This window comes from Panthera onca, chromosome C2, assembly GCF_046562875.1.
Source record: "Panthera onca isolate mPanOnc1 chromosome C2, mPanOnc1 haplotype 2, whole genome shotgun sequence".
Lineage (NCBI taxonomy): Eukaryota > Metazoa > Chordata > Mammalia > Carnivora > Felidae > Panthera > Panthera onca.
In genome coordinates this window covers 67,062,329-67,080,408 of record NC_138347.1, presented here as the reverse complement: position 1 = coordinate 67,080,408, position 18,080 = coordinate 67,062,329, and the positions used below count along the sequence as shown (strand labels likewise).

Here is an 18,080-nt window from a genome sequence, read left to right as displayed (position 1 = left end):
CGAAGATGTAGTGTGTGTACACACACACACACACACACACACACTGAAATATTACTTGGTGATCAAAAAGAATTTGCAACAATGTGGATGGAACTAGAGTGTATTATGCTAAGTAAAATTAGTCAAAGAAAGACAAATATCATGACTTCACTCATATGTGGAATTTAAGATACAAAACAGATGAACATATCTGGAAGAGAAGCATATTTGGAAGAGAAGCAAAAATAATATAAAAACAGGGAGAGGGACAAAACATAAGAGACTCTTAAATACAGAGAACAAACTGAGGGTTGTTGGAGGGGTTTTGGGTTGCGGGGGTGTGCTAAATGGACAAGGGCATTAAGGAGGACACTTGTTGGGATGAGCACTGGGTGTTATATGTAGGTGATGAATCGCTGGATTCTACTCCTGAAATCATTGTTGCACTATATGCTGACTAACTTGGATGTAAATTAAAATAAAATAAAATGAAATAAAATTAATATACAAATTTTAAAAATTAAGTGGGTTCCTTCTACTGTATATAAACTATACCTCAAAATTGATTTTTTTAATTTTTATTTAAATTTCAGTTGGCTAACACATAGTGTTAGATTAATTTTAGGTGTACAGTACAGCGATTCAACACTTCCATACATCACCCTGTGCTCATCATGGCAAGTGCACTCCTTAATCCCTATCACCTATTTAACCCATCCCTACATTCACCTACCCTCTGGTAACCATTAGTTCTCTATAGCTAAGTGTCTGCTTCTTGACTTGCCTCTCTCTTTTTTTCCCCTTTGCTTGTTTTTTTTTTAAAGTAGTTCTTTCCATCTCTGAATATTTGAGAGCCTCTGACAGGGGTCAGTTAAGAGAATTTGTACAGGTGCAGTGTCTTCAGTCTTATCCTTTTTTTGCTCTTCACTCAACAATACCATAGTAATTTTTAAAGAGGAAAAGGGGAGAGCCTTACTGCTTTCTGAAATTCTTATGCTGGTGGTTGAATATCACCAGCAGCTTCACTTGGCAGGATTTTATCCCTTCCTTTCACCCACAGTCCCCTCAAATGTCTCTCCTGTACCAGCCACACAGCAGAAATCTTCAGATGAGGGGTTTTAGTTAGGAGACATTAATGTTAATTATTTAGGATAAGCAGAGCTGTGAGAAAGCAGAGATTGCATGTATGAATAAAGATATATCAGCACAGTCTGTATACCTGATTGTGTTTAAAATAGCACGGAGAAAGGATGTTGAGGAGAGAAGACCTCTCTAGCTCAGAAATAGGAATGAACAGTTGGCCTACCTGGAGCAACAAATTCAATCTGGAGATCTGTAAGATGTAATAATGAGCCTATATAGCAGAGGATGAATCCTGGTATAGGGAATATGAATGCGTTTGAAAAGTACACCGTACATATTTTTTTAAATTGTAAGAAGTGAGTCGTGTATATTCCTAATGAAGTTTTTATTATTCTTGTATTGATTTCATTTAGGTCCTATTTTGACTGTAGCTTAGATGCTAACAAGGAGCTATTAGAATGTTTTAAGCCTGGAAGTGATAAGACCAAACAGTAAAAGAGGATTGATTAACACAATCAGAAAGAGCAGAAGAAGCTGATGAAAAGTAGCATGGAATAATCTTAAGATCCTAGGTTTTAGTACCTGCTCTGTTCTGGAGTTTGGTTTCATATTTTTTGTTGGTGATAGAGTTAGATTATGTCATTTCTTTCTTTTTTTTTTAATGTTTATTTATTTTGAGACATTGATCGAGCGTGGGGGAAGGGCAAAGAGAGAGGGAGAGAGGGAGAATACCAAGCAGGCTTGTGCTGTCAGCACAGAGCCCAATGCAGGACTCAAACTCACGAACAGTGAGCTCATGACCTGAGCTGAAATCAAGAGTCAAATGCTTAACCAACTGAGCCACCCAGGTGCCCTGATTATGTTAGTTCTTTTTTTTTTTTTTAATTTAATTTTTTATTTTTTTTAAATTTACATCCAAATTAGCATATAGTGCAACAATGATTTCAGGAATAGATTCCTTAGTGCCCCTTACCGTTTAGCCCATCCCCTCTCCCACAACTCCTCTAGCAACCCTCAGTTTGTTCTCCATAGTTAAGAGTCTCTTCTGTTTTGTCCCCCTCCCTGTTTTTTTTTTTTGTTTCCCTTCCCTTATGTTCATCTATTTTGTCTCTTAAAGTCCTCATATGAGTGAAGTCACATGATTTTTGTCTTTCTCTGACTAATTTCACTTAGCATAATACCCTGAAGTTCCATCCATGTAGTTGCAAATGGCAAGATTTCATTCTTTTTGATTGCCAAGTAATACTCCATTGTATATAATACCACATTTTCTTACATTTTCTTTATCCATTAATCCATCAATGGACATTTGGGCTCTTTCCATACTTTGGCTATTAGTGATAGTACTGCTATAAACATGGGGGTGCATGTGTCCCTTCAAAACTGCACACCTGCATCACTTGGATAAATGCCTAGTAGTGCAGTTGCTGGGTTGTAGGGTAGTTCTATTTTTAGTTTTTTGAGGAGACCTCCATACTGTTTTCCAGAGTGGCTGCACCAGCTTGCATTCCCGCCAGCAATGCAAAAGAGATCCTCTTTCTCAGCATCCTCGCCAACACCTGTTGTTGCCTGAGTTGTTAATGTTAGCCATCCTGACAAGTGTGAGGTGGTATCTCATTGTGGTTTTGATTTGTATTTCCCTGATGATGAGTGATATTGAGCATTTTTTCATGTGTCAATTGGCCATCTGGATGTCTTCTTTGGAGAAGTGTCTATTCATATATTTTGCCCATTTCTTCACTGGATTATTTGTTTTTTGGGTGTTCAGTTTGATAAGTTCTTTGTAGATTTTGGATACTAACCCTTTATCTGATAGGTCATTTGCAAATATCTTCTCCCATTCTGTTGGTTGTGTTTTAGTTTTGCTGATTGTTTCCTTTGCTGTGCAGAAGCTTTTTATCTTGATGGGGTCCCAGTAGTTCATTTTTGCTTTTGTTTCCCTTGCCTCTGGAGACATGTTGAGTAAGAAGTTGCTGTGGCCAAGATCAAAGAGGTTTTTTCCCGATTTCTCCTTGAGGATTTTGATGGCTTCCTGTTTTACATTTAGGTCTTACATCCATTTTGAGTTTATTTTTTTGTCTGGTTTAAGAAAGTGGTCCAGGATCATTCTTCTGCATGTCCCTGTCCAGTTTTCCCAGCACCACTTGCTGAAGAGACTGTCTTTATTCCATTGGATATTCTTTCCTGCTTTGTCAAAGATTAGTTGGCCATGCTTTTGTGAGTCTGTTTCTGGATCCTCTATTCTGTTCCCTTGATCTGAGTGTCTGTTCTTGTGCCAGTACCATACTGTCTCGATGATTACAGCTTTATAGTATAGCTTGAAGTCTGGGATTGTGATGCCTCCTGCTTTGGGTTTCTTGATTATGTTCTAAAGTCATTTTGTTCCTAACTTTCTGAGTCTACAAAAAGTGAATGAAAGTTTATATGCAAAGATTTGATGATGTGATATAGTGTTAAGAATCATGGTAGGGTTTTGGTATATTTCATTATATTGAAGCTAGTGAATGAGATTAAGAATGGACTTTGGTTATAATTATTTTTGTATTTTCTTTGTAGGGATTAATCATTTCATGAGAGAGACAGTGAAGAATTGTAAAAGAGATGGATTTGTTCAGACCATTTTGGGAAGACGTAGATATTTACCAGGAATCAACGACAACAACCCTTATCATAAAGCTCACGTATGTTGAGATTTCTCTGGATTTTTAACTTAATATTTTAATGACATATACTTTTCAACCAAGACTAAACACTGCTAATTTTCCTTTTAGGAATCAGTAGCCTATTAATTGGATCTTCTGTTTCACTAAGGACTTTGAAATAATGGCACATGCCAGTATTTGCTGAATGTAGTCCTTAGAGACCAATGTAAATATGAGTTCACTTAATAATACTTCAAATACTTTAAAGACGTTCTGTTTCAGTAAGCCAGTTATTTTTTTAGTTTTGCTAATAAATTATAAATGTAATTCTTACATTTGCTAATTGTTCTTTGTTTCAGATATTGTATACCAATTTGTCATATCACACAAAGTTTCCGATTTTTTCAGATTAGCCCATCATTAAATTGTGGTTCATTCATTTTTGGCTCATTCTACTTGTTTATTTTTTTATTTTTTTGAGAGAGAGAGAGTGATAGCACACATGCACACATGCAGTGAAGAGGCAGAGGGAGAGGGAGAGATTGAATCTTAAGCAGGTTCCATGCCTAGCGGGAAGCCCCATCATGCCCTGAGCAGAAATTAAGTTAGACACTTAACCGATTGAGCCACCCAGGCTCCCCTTGTTTATTTATTTTAATAACACTGGCTCACCCAAAGTTATTAGGATATTCAAAATATTGAAAAAGGCTATTTTTAACAGCATTTAAAATATTTATTGATGGTATTTACTAAAATTATGATTTAAAGTCTCTGAAATCTTTGGGACCCACAAAAGTATTCTATGCATCTGAACATTTAAATTTCTATTATAGTCCACATCTTCCTATTTCAACTGGTTATATTTTATCTTCTCCAATACTTCTGCATGTCAGTGCCCACTATACATTGTATGTAATGAAAATACCCAGCCCCCCCACAGTGCTAGACTTCTGTCTGGAGCTAGAAACCTTCAGAGCACTAATGTTCTTAAGGACCGTGGAAGAATAGATGGCTTTTTGTTACTTCTTCACTCTGTAGCCTACCATATACACAGACATCAAATATTTATCAGGGTTTTACCATCTCTCTAAATGAGTTGTCCCTTAGGAGTAGATAATTTTCTACTGGTCAGATGGAGCCAGCTAGTGGAAGGCTTTAATGGCAGGCTGAAAATTTTAGACTTGATCTAAGAGGAGTTATATTTCTTGGGATTTACATGATTAAAAATGGAGGATATATTTATTGATGTAAATAAACCATACAAGTTTTTGAAAACTAATATTTTTGTACCTAAAGATGTGAGGGTAAGACTTTACATGCCAAATCCTTAGGAGTTAAAGTTCTAACTGATTCATTATGTTGTTGCTGAGAAAAAAGAAAATTCCATCCCTCAGAATTACGAATAGATATAACCAGATTTAATTTTTGGTTTGCTTTGGTTTGGCTTCACTTTTTGTTTAAAATTTTATTGTATTGAAAAATATACATAGAGAAAGTACAGGAAACAAATGTAAATTTTAGTAAATTATCACAGAACTACACCTGTGTAACTACCACTCAAGTCAAATAGAATATTGTTAGCACCTTAGAAGGTCCCTTGATGACTCCTACTCACTACCCACTGCTTCCTAGAAATAATCACTATTATAATCTAGCCCTATAGTTTTATATATTTTTGATCTCTATGTACATCATATGTATGTATTCTTCTGCCTATAGCTTCTTTCACTCAAAACTGCATAGACGAGTCATTCATGTCGTCTTACATAAAGGTAGCTGTTTTACTTTATGATAGTATGTTTATGATTATACCACAGTTTATCCATTTTTCCATTGATGGGAATTTAGGTTTCCAGTTTGGAGTTATTATGGATATTGCTGATTTGAAAATTCTTGTCCAATGTTCTTGGTGCACATATGTTTCAATTTATGTTTGGTAAAGAACTAGTCTTAGAATTGCTGCTTATCTTCAACTTTAGTAGATAAAGCCAAATTGTTTTTGATGGTGGTTGCAGCAATCTGTCCTCCTTTCAGAAGTGTGTGCAAGTTCTCACTGCTCTGTGTTCTTACCAACATTTGCTATTAAGGTGATATAATTTTAGCTATTCTGTTGGGTTTAAGGTAGTATCTTGTAGTTTTACTTTGCATTTCCTTGAATATTAATGAGGTAAGTAACTTAACAAATATTTATTAGCCATTACTTAATTCTTTCTTGGAAAAGTGGTTTTTCAAGTCTTCTTTTTCATTTTTTTTTTTTTATTGTTGAGTTGTCTGTCTTTTTCTTATATGTAGGAAAGACATATTGATTACATGTTGGGAAAATAGTCTCTTCCACACTGTATCTTGCCTTTTCATTCTTACTTGTAACTTTAGATGAGGAGAGGGTAATAATTTGGATTAGCCTTTAAATTTTAATTGAGAAATAACATGTGTAGTAAAGGGTACAAATCTTAACATGTAAAGTTTTACATGTTTATACACATATAACCACCATCCTGTCATGATATGGACCTTTTCCAACACCCTAGAAGGCTTCTTTATGTTCCCTCCAAATCAGTACTATCCACCTCCCACCCCAGCACACACATAAAACTATAGGTTAGTTTTGTATGAACTTGATTTTTATTTAAATGCAATCGTACCATATGTACTCTTGGATCTGACTTTTTTCATTCAAATATAGGTCTGTGAGATTCATGAGTTTCATGTGCAGCTATAGTTCATGTCTTTATTTAGCTGACATAGTAGAAACATACCAACAATTTATCCATTCTAACATTTCATTTCTCCATTGGCAGACATTTGGACTCTTTCCAGGTTTTGCTTATCATTAATAAAGCTGCTATGAACATTCTCACATATGTCTTTTGGTGAACATATGTACCTAATTTCATTACTTTTAGAGTGGAATTGGTGAGTCATAGATTAAGCACGTCTTTACTTTAGTATATACTGCCTAACAGTTTTACAGAGCAGTTATCCCCATTAACGTTGCCACCAGCTCTGTTTATCTACGTTCTTGCCTTGGTTGATATCATTGGTCTTTTTAATTTTAGCTATTCTGGTAACTGTGTAATGGTACCTCATTGTGCTTTCAATTTGCCTTTTTCTGATGACTAATGATGTTTAGCTCCTTTTTTGTTTATGGCTATTTGGATGTCTTCTTTTGTGGAGGGTCTGTTTAAATCTTTTGTCTTTGTTTGTTTATTTGTTTTGAGTTGTCTCTCTTTTAACTGATTTATGAGAGTCCTTTATATATTCCAGATATGAGCTCTTTGGTTACGTGGACTTATCAGTCTTTTATATTATTATAGTGCTTTCCTTGATCTGTTTAAGAAAGCTTTCACTACCCCAATGTCAAGATAATTTTCGCTAAGAATTTTTGGTTTTGCCATATACATTTATATCTACAATCAACCAGAAATTGGTTTTGATGTATTATGAGAGACTGAGGGTCAAGGTCTTCCATCTCCCCTCACCTCAAGGATATACAGTTGTCCCTAACTATTTATTGGAAAAACGGAGCTTTCCCCCTACTGTTCTTCAGTGCCACCTTTGCCACAAATGAAATTTCTATATATGGATGTGTCTGTTTTTGGACACATTATTTTTGTCTGTTGTATTTGTTCATCCTTTAGACAGTGCCACACCATCTTAGTGATGCAGCTTTGCCTTTTCTTGGTTCTCTGCATTTCCATATAACTTGCACAAGCAGCTTGTAAATTTCTATATAAACACAAAATCCTGTTGGGACTTTTTTGAGATTGCCTCAAGTTCATAGATCAAGATGAGCTTGATGGATATATTTATACACTTCAGTTTTCCAGCCCATGAACATGATATATCTGTCCATTTATTTAGGTCTGTAGTTTTTAAATTCTCTCGATGTATAATTTTGGGGAATTAGATTTGTCTAGGTATTTGAAAATTTTTGATGCTGTTGCAAGTTGTATCTATTTTTGCTCTTTTCCTTCCTTTTTTACATTTTCTAAGCCTTTGTTGCTGGTACATAGAAATAGTTGTTTTTATTGTTGTTCTTTTGTCTAGAAGCCTTGCAAATATTGTAATTACTAATTCTAATAATTTATCTGTAGATACTTTTAGAAACTCTATCTTCCCAATTATTATCTGCAAAGTAGTTTTTATAACTACTTTTCTAAACTTTGTTCCTTTTATTACTTTTGTTTGACTTATAAGCCAGGACAGTGTTGAATACAAGTAGTGATAGTGAGCATCTTTACCTCTTTTCTGATCTCAGAGGGGAATTTTAAACATTCACTGCTATGTAGAACTTTCCTTTAGGTTTATTAGTGCCTTTGTCAGATAAAGTAAGCTCCCTTATATATTTGCGTGCAGGGCATAGAGGTTCTGTCATACCTGCTCACTTCTGCTCTTATAGTGCAAATACAGTCATAGACAATACATAAATGGGTGACTGTGTGGTTGTGTTCCAATAAAACTTTATTTACAGAAATAGAAGCTAGGCCACATTTGGCCTGCAGGCTGTAGTTTGCTCAGCCCTGGTCTAACTGTCTTTGATGTAATCTGCCTTTCTTCTCCAGGCTGATTTCCATACAATATTTTTCTTTCTGTCTGGTTTACAGTAGATTTTCTGTGATATACCTAAATTGCATGTGTGTTTTTAATTTACGTGTTTCTCTGTGGATATGTGTGTTTGATTGATCCATTAAGAGTGTTAGGACTTTTTCAATCTGTGGCTTGATATCTTTTGTTGATTTTAGAAGATTTTTAGTCAGTTCTTCTTTAATTATTGCTTCATTACATTCTCTCCTCTTTTTCTGGGACTCCTATTATAAAAATTTTAAATCTTTTTTAAAAATTCCTCATGTTTCATTTCCTCTGTTTGGCTCTTTCCATGTTTATATTTCATCATGCTTAATTCTGGATTTTTTCTTCAAACTTATCTTTCAATTTACTGATTTTCCTCTTCAATTTGCTATTGAACCCAACTATTAAGCTTTTCTATTCAAAGTGATATAGAACTTTTCCACAACTCCATAAGGCTTCTTTATCCTCCCTCCACATCAATACCATCCCCCTCCCCCTACCCTTCCATACACACACACCCAACTACAGGAAAGGTACTATTTAAGTGCTTTAAGTTCTGTTTTTTTTTTTCCTGGCTCAGATTGATTTTTTTTTTTAGTTGGAGTATAATTAATATATAGTATTATATTAGTCTCAGGTGTATGATATAATGATTCAACAATTCTATGCATTTCTCAGTGCTCATCAACCTAAGTGTACTCTTAATCCCCTTTATGTATTTCATCCTCACACCCTCCCCTCTGCCCCCGGCAACCACCAGTTTGTTCTGATTTTTCTTTGTTTTGTTTCTTAAATTCCACATATGGGTAAAATCATACAGTATTTGTCTTTCTCTGATTCACTTACTTCACCTTGTATTATACCCTCTAGGTCCATCTATGTTGTTGTAAATGGCAAGATTTCATTCTTCTTTTTTATGGCTAAGTGATATTCTATTGTATACATTACCACATCTTCTTTATCCATTCAACTATGGATGGGCACTTGGATTGCTTCCATATGTCGGCTATTGTAAATAATCCTGCAATAAACATAAGGGTCCATACATCTTTTTGAATTAGTGTTTTTGTTTTCGTTTGGTAAATACCCAGTAGTGGAATTACTGGATTATATGGTAGTTCAATTTTTAGTTGTTTTGAGGAATCTCCATACTCTTTTCCACAGTGGCTGCACTATTTTGCATTCCCACCAACAGTGCATGAGGATTCCTTTTTCTCCACATTCTCAGCAATGCTTGTTCTTGTCTTTTTGACAAAATGCAACATCAATTCATAATAAAAACTGTCAACAAAGTGGATTTAGAGGGAACTTACCTCAGCATAATAAAAACCATGTGTGGAAAAAACCCACAGCTAGCATCATACTCAATGGTGAAAAACTGAGAACTTTTCCTCTAAGATTAGGAACAAAACAAGGATGCCCACTCTCACCGCGTTTATTCAACATAGTACTAGAAGTCTTAGCCACAGCAATCAGACAAGAAAAAGAAATAAAAGTCATCCAAATTGGTAAGGAAGAAGTAAAACTTATTTGCAGATCACATGATACTGTATATAGAAAACTATAAAGACTCCACCAAAAAAGTACTGGAACTGTTAAATGAATTCAGTGAAGTCACAAGATACAAAACTAATTTACAGCAATCTGTTGCATTTCAATACACTAACAATGAAGTAATACAAAGAGAAATTAAGGAAATAATCCCATTTACAACTACACTAAAAATAATAAAATACCTAAAAATAAACTAAACCAAGGAGATGAAAGACCTTTACTCTGAAAATTATAAAATGTTGATGAAAGAAATTGAAGATGACACAAACAAATGGAAAGATATTTCATGCTCATGGATTGTAAGAACAGATATTGTTAAAATGTCCATACGACTCAAAGCAATCTACAGATCAATGCAATCCCTGTCAAAATATTAATAGCATTTTTCACAGATCTAAACAATCCTAAAATTTGTGTGGAACCACAAAAGACCCCACATAGCTAAAGCAATCTTGCAAAAGAAGAACCAAGCTGGAAGTATCACAATCCCAGATTTCAAGATAATACTTCAAAGCTGTAGTAAGTTCTGTTATTTTTATTTTTCAGTTATAGAGTTTCCATTCTGCTCTTATTTTATGGTTTTGACTTTTTGCTGAAATATTCAATTTCATCTTTTATTTTGTTGAATATATTTTACTTTGCTTTATAGTCTAATAAATTTGATAATAGTTTATAGTATAATTAAAGCCTTGAACTTATATCCTTGTAGTCTGTTCCTATTGCCCTTTGTTTTTCTTAGTTTTCTACAAAAATAGTTATATTGTCTCAACTCCTTTTTGTCCTGGTGGCTTTTTATTGAGTGTCAAATGTTGTTTATGAATGACTGTGGGTATAATTTGAAGCTTGTATGATAATGTTACCTTTATTCAGAAGATTCATATTTGCTTTTGGCAGGAGATTAGAATGACCAACAATATAGGGTTACTTTGATCTAATTTCAGGAATAGAAATGATTTGAAGCAAGGATGTTAAGACCAGACTATTTCTAATTTATCTTTTTCTTAGGGTGTTAGTTTTGGAGTGGCAAGTTGATGGTTTACTAGCCCTCCTACTACATGACCCTTGTTTGTTCCCCAGACCCCTCAAAACCATTAAGCTCTGCTCAAAGATTCTTTCAGCTGCCTCTTCTGGAACCTGTTGATGCCCCTGAGAGAAATGGTGGCCTCCAACGCCAGGGTTTTCTTTCTCTCTTAGCTCTTTAGGTTCTATAATTTTTCATTTCCTTTTTAATCATCTGATTCAAATAGGTGTTCTCCATGCAGCTTTTCTGGTTGTTATTAGTGGGAGGGTTTGTCCTAATGGACTAATCTCCTATTACCAGAAACCTATATTTTTTATGTACATGAAAAAACCTTGGTCATGAGGGGAATGAGGTTGTAAGACACAAAGCCAAAGACTGCCAAGTTTTTTTTTTTTATTTTAGAAGAGAATCAGGGAAGTATAATATCATGAGAGTGAATTATATATCTTAGTTTTATTTTTATGCTTGCTTATGTCACAGTAAAAACCACCCAAAAATTTCAATGGCTTATAATAAGAAGCTTTATTTTTAATTCACGCTAGACTTAAGCTCTTGGTTGACTGTGACTTTACTCCATATTTTCTTCATTCTGGAATTCAGAATGAAGGAAAAGTCTCTGGGATAAGCCTTTTTTGTGTGTGTGTGTGACAATGTTGGGTAGCTCTTAAAACTTCTTAGATGGGGCTTATGTCAATTTTAGTCACATTTCATTCAGCAAAATAAATCAAGGTCAACAGTTTAGAGTGAACAACACTTGAAATTATATGGCATTGGGTGGGGCAGCAAGTAATAGCAACAATAACACAGTCCACTACACAGAGGAGAGGAGTCAGTAGAACTCTGAAATTTAATCATTCTTAAAACAATGACAACTGAATGGGTTTAGAGTGGATTTGTCAGCATCTGATGAAAAAATAATTTAAAAAAATGTTTATGGACACCTGGGTGGCTCAATTGGTTGAGCATCTGATTTCGGCTCAGGTCATGATCTCGTGGCTCATGAGTTCAAGCCCTGAATTGGTCTTGCTGCTGTCAGCTCAGAACCTGCTTCAGATCCTCTGTTGCCCCCTCTCTCTGGCCCTCCCCTACTCATGCTGTCTCTCAAAAATGAATAAACATTAAAAAAAAAGTCTATCTCTTTAATAGGTATTAACTATACTAGGAGTTGGTTGTAGTCCAGGTAACAGGGAACTAGAGAATACATCTCAAGTTACATAGATCTGTCCAGTGTGTAGACCCTTCCCACTTTCTGAGACCTTTTGGGACAGTAGGCATGGTATTCATGGATAGGTTCTACTTTGGATATTAAACCAGATGTCCATCCCTGCTGCCTTAGGATCATCACTTTTAGCAGCTGTGGTAGCAAGAGTTTTGGGTAAGTTCTAACTTAATATCTAGGAATCTAGGGTCTGCATTTTTACTAGCAGCTAATGATTAGCTCCAGCAGCTCATTAAAAAGCTCTGATTCATACCAGAGGGCTCCTGACCTGCTGGGGCCAAACCCTACATAGGACCAACAAACCACTGATATGGGGAATGTGCTTGGAACATTCTAACTCACATCACAAAGAATGTATTCTACTTATATCTGTTTAAGATTAAGAGGAGTTACTTTTCAAGGAATAGGTCTTTTAGAATGAACAGCTAGAACATTGATGATATATGTTTATAAAATAATTTTGAGTTGCTAAATACATTTTAAGTGTAATGCAGTTTTTGATCCTGAGTGTTGAAGATTTCTAAACTGAAGCCATCTGACCTTCTTCTGTTTAGTCTGTTCTCATGGGGACGATAGCCCAGAATCTAGAGCCCTGGGTCATTCTAGTTGCTATTCTCAAGATGCAGTTTAATAGTTGATGTCTTGGGTCACATCTTGGTCTAGATTTCCAGTCTGGTTACAGAGGTGAGCACTGATCTGTGAACACTGAAAGCAGGTATGAAACAATGTTGATATATCTAATGGAGCGCCTGTTATTGTTACTGTTTTTCATAGGCTGAGCGTCAGGCCATCAACACAACAGTCCAAGGTTCAGCAGCTGATATCGTCAAAATAGCCACAGTTAACATTCAGAAGCAATTAGAGACCTTGCACTCAACCTTCAAATCTCATGGTCATCGGGAGGGTATGCTCCAAAGAGACAGAACAGGTTTGTTCACAAACAAGGACCCTGCTGTAACATTAAGATTAACGGTATCAGAAAAGACAAAGGGAAGTATTTTTATATATTAATTCTCAGCATTTTTCATACATTTTTATCTCATGATGTTTTTACACTCTTAGAATTACTAAGGGTCCCAAAGAACTTTATGTAGGTTATATATAGTAATATTTACCATATTAGAAATTTTAACAGGGAATTCAAAAACATATATTAATGTTTAAAAATAATAACAAATAATAAACTCACTACATGTTAGCATAAGTAATATATTTTCATAGAAACAACTACTGTTCTTTTGTTTTAGAACAAAAGAAAATTGGTGATATTTATGTTTCTGCAAGTCTCTTTAATGTCTGGCTTAAGAGAAGACATTTGGATTTCTGCATTGGATTCAGACATTTGGATTTGTTGCAATCTCACCTGCCCTGTAACCTCTGGAAAACCCTCTATAGTCTTGGGTGATAATGTCCCAGTTTGTGGGAGACGGATGGGTTTCCTAGGATATGGGACTTTTAGTGGTAAATCCAGGATAACTGGTCCCTTTGTTGTACTTATGAGAGAAGGAGGCTGGAAAAGGAAAATAACCTGAGTGTTATTATGAAAATAGTTTTGGCTTTGCAGATACTTTGAAGGTGTCTTAGGGATCCTCTTGTCCTTAGATAACACCTTAAGAATATGTTGATTTTCCAATTCATCACCTTCCATGTTCTCTCTCAAGTCTGGGAATATATTCTGAGCTGACTTCCTTATCACAACATTTCTTTGCCAGTATTGTTGTCTCTTCTTGTTCTTATTTTCCTAAGTTCTCTCCTTGTTGCTTGGATAGATTATTTCTTATTCTAACAAGTAGATTCCTTTCTCTGTTTGTCCCATGTCCATACTTTTGCTTTAAATACCATTTCAGTGTGATTGAGATTACCAAACCATGACTGCAGCCAAGTTTTAAATTTTCCTGGGAAGAAGTTAAGGTTTTGGGCATAAAGGAGAAGAATCAGTTCTATTGGAGATGGGGCAGAAAATGTGAGATCAGCTGTTGAGGATGGAATTTGCTGTTTCTAGGAGAGACATATAAATATGTTATAGAGAATAATATAGTCAGTTACACAGATAATAAAGATGTTCATTTCTACATACAAAAAATACATAGATATAAAGACTTGCCTACCAAATGCGGATTGTTAATTTTATTGTCTTCTCTCTCCCCCATATATCTAAGGCTACTCGTTCAACATTTTGTGTGTGGGAGTCAATGTGCACACATACTGCACACACACACCACACACACATTCTCTCTGTCTTTAAAGAAAGAATATATGATCAAACTTATTTAGGGAATAACACTGTACTATGTGCTTTAGAGGATTTGGGAGTAAAAGTTATCAACCTCTTTACATTTAAAATCTAAAGAAAAGAAGGGAAGATATGATTCCTGACTGAAATATTTCTGTAACTCTTCACAGCAGAGTGATGCAGTATCTGAATGAGGATATAGACAAGAACAACAGCCTTTAGAGTGGGTGGAAAGCAATGTGGGTATGTCCCTGAGGATACATCCTGATGCCATGCTGGGTTAAAAGTAGTGGTAGGTTAGTGGGATCAAAGGGAGCTGAACCTGAGGAAGCAGACCACACCAGGAACAGGGAGATCGTAGCATTCAGAGTCAGAAGCCAAATAACTAGGAGAAATCAAGAGAAGGAAGGTATGGTGACTGGAAAGCAGAAAAGCATCCTGACAACCAGTGATGTGAGATAAGTGGGCCCGGTGGGGCAGAGCAGATTTCAGTTAGATGCACAGCCTTGCAGCCCTGATATGGAAGCATCTTGCCACAGCCTCATCTACCTTTGTTCTCTTACCCTCTAAGAGCCACCTGTGAGAAAACTTGGGCTGCAGACAGTGACAGCTAAAGAATCCTCTCTGAGAGAAGCACAAGATATGAGGAAGATAGTGTTTGTGCTGCCTAGAAGGATCAGTAGGAAATTGGGGTGGCAGAAAGGAAGGACTGCTGTGAGCTATGGGCAAATGATTAAAGGCAGTTACTCTAAAGGTATTATTGTGGGACCTTATCTTAGTGAACACTGGGACATTATTTGTACCACCAGGCTCAGCTTGTTAGGAAATAGTAACTGAGTCTGATATAGTGGAGTTACAGGTTCTTTTGAGAGTCTACTGAAAGATCATCTCCACAGAAAAATGTACAGGTATAGACTTACATATAACTTCAAGGGATTCATACAGTCTCTGAAGTCCTCATCTGAACCCTAGGTTTAGAATTACTTGTCTACAGTGTTTGGTCCAGTTGGGAAAGCACCAGTTCTACCACAGTGACACTTCTGGCCATAAAAATGTGGCAGCAAATGTTCTTCTTATAATACACTACCTAATGACAATACCAGTTCACTTTCCTGGAGCATGGATCAGGGCCCATACTACTCTGGTGCTATTACCAGGGTGCCATGGAAAGTGAAGATGTAGGTTGTTTTATAAGAAATAAATTAGATGGCATTTGGAGCAGAGTTCTTCAAACTCCATTTACTGACTGTTAGATTCCTCCTTTATGGGAGGAAGTTGATGGAGATTTGAGTTTACCTGATAGGTCAGCAGTCAGCAAGTAGATATTTTCCTAATAGTTCTAAATCTCATGTGTTTTAATCTCTTGATTAAAAATTCCCAGAGTTTCTCAAAATCCGTAAAAAATGATTCTTTTATGGTACAGTGACACACTGATCAGTTTTATCCCTTTTTCGTGGCACAGGATTGTTACCAAAAAGAAAACTGCAAGGGATGTTCTGTCCGATCAGAGGAGGCTTCTTCATCCTTCAACTCCATGATGAGCTCTTATATGAAGTGGCAGAAGAGGATGTTGTTCAGGTATTTTTGCAGTGTTTGTGTCCATTTCACAGAATGCTAAGATGCTGTAGATCAGGTTAAGATGCATGAGATTTCTGGAATCCTTCCTTAGTCCCAGGACGGGACTATAGATATAGCTATATAAATGTTGAGTCCTACAGGGCTGAGAAAGAGCTAAGAGTGCTCGGTTTCATACTCCTATTTATTTTTATTTTTATTTTTATTTTTATTTTTATTTTTATTTATTTAATTTGAGAGAGAGTATGTGTGTGAGAGGGGGAGAGGAGCAGGGGTGAAGAGAGAGAGAGAGAGAGGGAGGGAGAGAGAGAATGAATCTTAAGCAAGCTCCATGCTTAACACAGAGCTCGACTCAGGGATCCATCCCATGACCCTGGGATCATGACCTGAGCTGAAATCAAGAGTCAGATGCTCAACTGACTGAGCCACCAGGTGCCCTTCATACTCCTTTTAAAAGAAACTTTTGATGCAGGGCTGTTTTTCTTTGGGAGAAGTTAGATGAGAGTTTGGAGCTCTGCCATGAGGGTTTAAAAACTTAGCATTCCCACAGAAACTGGTAGAGCCCTGCTCTTCAATGCAGACCAGTTTGGAATGGCTGGCTCTTTTTGGATTTTGAGTTTTAAGCACCATGAGATGAAGAGCTCTAGTCTGGCTTATCGCCTCAATGGGTGGGTTGGGAAACATTCTTTGATTGGGAAAAGAGTTTGTTAACCTCTTTTTTTTTTTTTTTTTTTTTTTTTTTTTTTTTTTTTTTTTGTAGGTAGCTCAGATTGTCAAGAATGAAATGGAAAATGCCATAAAACTTTCTGTGAAACTGAAAGTGAAAGTGAAAATAGGTGCGAGCTGGGGAGAGCTGAAGGACTTTGATGTGTAATTGTATGGCTAAGTCCTCTGGGGAAGCCTGGTGTAGGTACAACTTACCCTTTCACCTATTTCAGGAAAACCAACTCTCAAATCTTGATGGACTTGGGATAGTAATTTTAGTGAGAGTTTCAAAATGTGTATCAGAGTTTATTCTCTGTAGCATAAAAAAACTTTTTTGAGGCAAGAATACCAAGTTTAACAATTATATTTATTCTCAAAGAGAATGTATGAAGTTGCCTTTTATAGTTCTGTGTGGCTCTAATCAGGTTCAGAACACATGACTGAAACATGCACTTAGCACTTTGGGTCCTCATCTGTCTGGTTGAGCATGATGGCTCAATGGCCGCTGTCTCTGGGGCATTTTCAGCTCTGTCCAGGATGCAGACACTTGTGATGTAGACACCAGCAGGAACCATTGGCAGATAGGGATTTGGTTTCTTATATACCCCCATGCTTAGGCATTCTGGTGATTTTTCTCCAATATCAACTTACGACTAGTGGAGCTGTATTTCTATGCAGCATTGGCTAATAAATTCTGAACTCTATAAAGAGGTAGACTCGATATGCGTGCGGTCTAGGAATGGATTTTCATGAATTGGTGTTTCTTCTTCCTTTTCCTTCCTCAATTCATTCAATGAATGTGTTTGCAATACTTAGGTATTATAAAATAAGCTACACCTCTTCAAGAGGCATCCTGTTCTGTAAAATCAGATGTTTATACTACAGTTTAATATAATACTGCCAGAGAAAGAAGACACCCCTGTATCCATCTCTTACAGCCTCTTTCTGTGTTTGTGGCATGGTGAGAATACCCATGCTGAAGACATTATACTTTCTAATCAGTCAGAGGTGTATAACTGACTTTTTTGCTGTTGAAATAAAATGAATTTATAAGAAACTTTATATCGGTAGTTTTATTTTTAATTCAAAAAAAATTTTTTAACGTTTATGTATTTTTGAGAGACAGAGGGCAAGCAGGGGGAGGGACAGAGAGAGAGGGAAACACAGAATCTGAAGCAGGCTCCAGGCTCTGAGTGTCAGCACAGAGCCCAACGCAGGGCTTGAACTCACGAACTGTGAGATCAGGACCTGAGCCAAAGTCGGATGCTTCACCAGCTGAGCAACCCAGGTGCCTCTCAGTTTTTAAAATTGTGTTTCATCTAAGAGTATCTGAAACCTGTGTTCCTAGTATTTATTCTAGGATTTGCATTGTTGAGTTTGTTCAACAATGTCTGTGCCCATAGGAAATGTTTCTCTTAATCAGTTATCAGAAGAGCTCTTTTATGTTTATTAACTAGAATTTTTTAAAAGACAGTTGCTTTATAAACAAAGTGTAATATA

General features: G+C 36.2%; 1 protein-coding gene across 1 annotated transcript in view; it reads left to right on the top strand.

Moving 5' to 3' along the window:
• The window catches only part of POLQ (DNA polymerase theta), a 121,905-nt gene extending 104,263 nt beyond the window's left edge, over positions 1 to 17,642 (top strand). The window contains exons 29-32 of the mRNA XM_078453056.2: positions 3,619 to 3,743; positions 12,842 to 12,995; positions 15,763 to 15,878; positions 16,636 to 17,642. Coding sequence (XP_078309182.2) covers positions 3,619 to 3,743; positions 12,842 to 12,995; positions 15,763 to 15,878; positions 16,636 to 16,749 — 509 coding nt within the window. The 3' untranslated portion in view covers positions 16,750 to 17,642. The remainder of the gene's footprint in view (positions 1 to 3,618; positions 3,744 to 12,841; positions 12,996 to 15,762; positions 15,879 to 16,635) is intronic.
• The last annotated feature ends 438 nt before the right edge of the window (positions 17,643 to 18,080 follow it).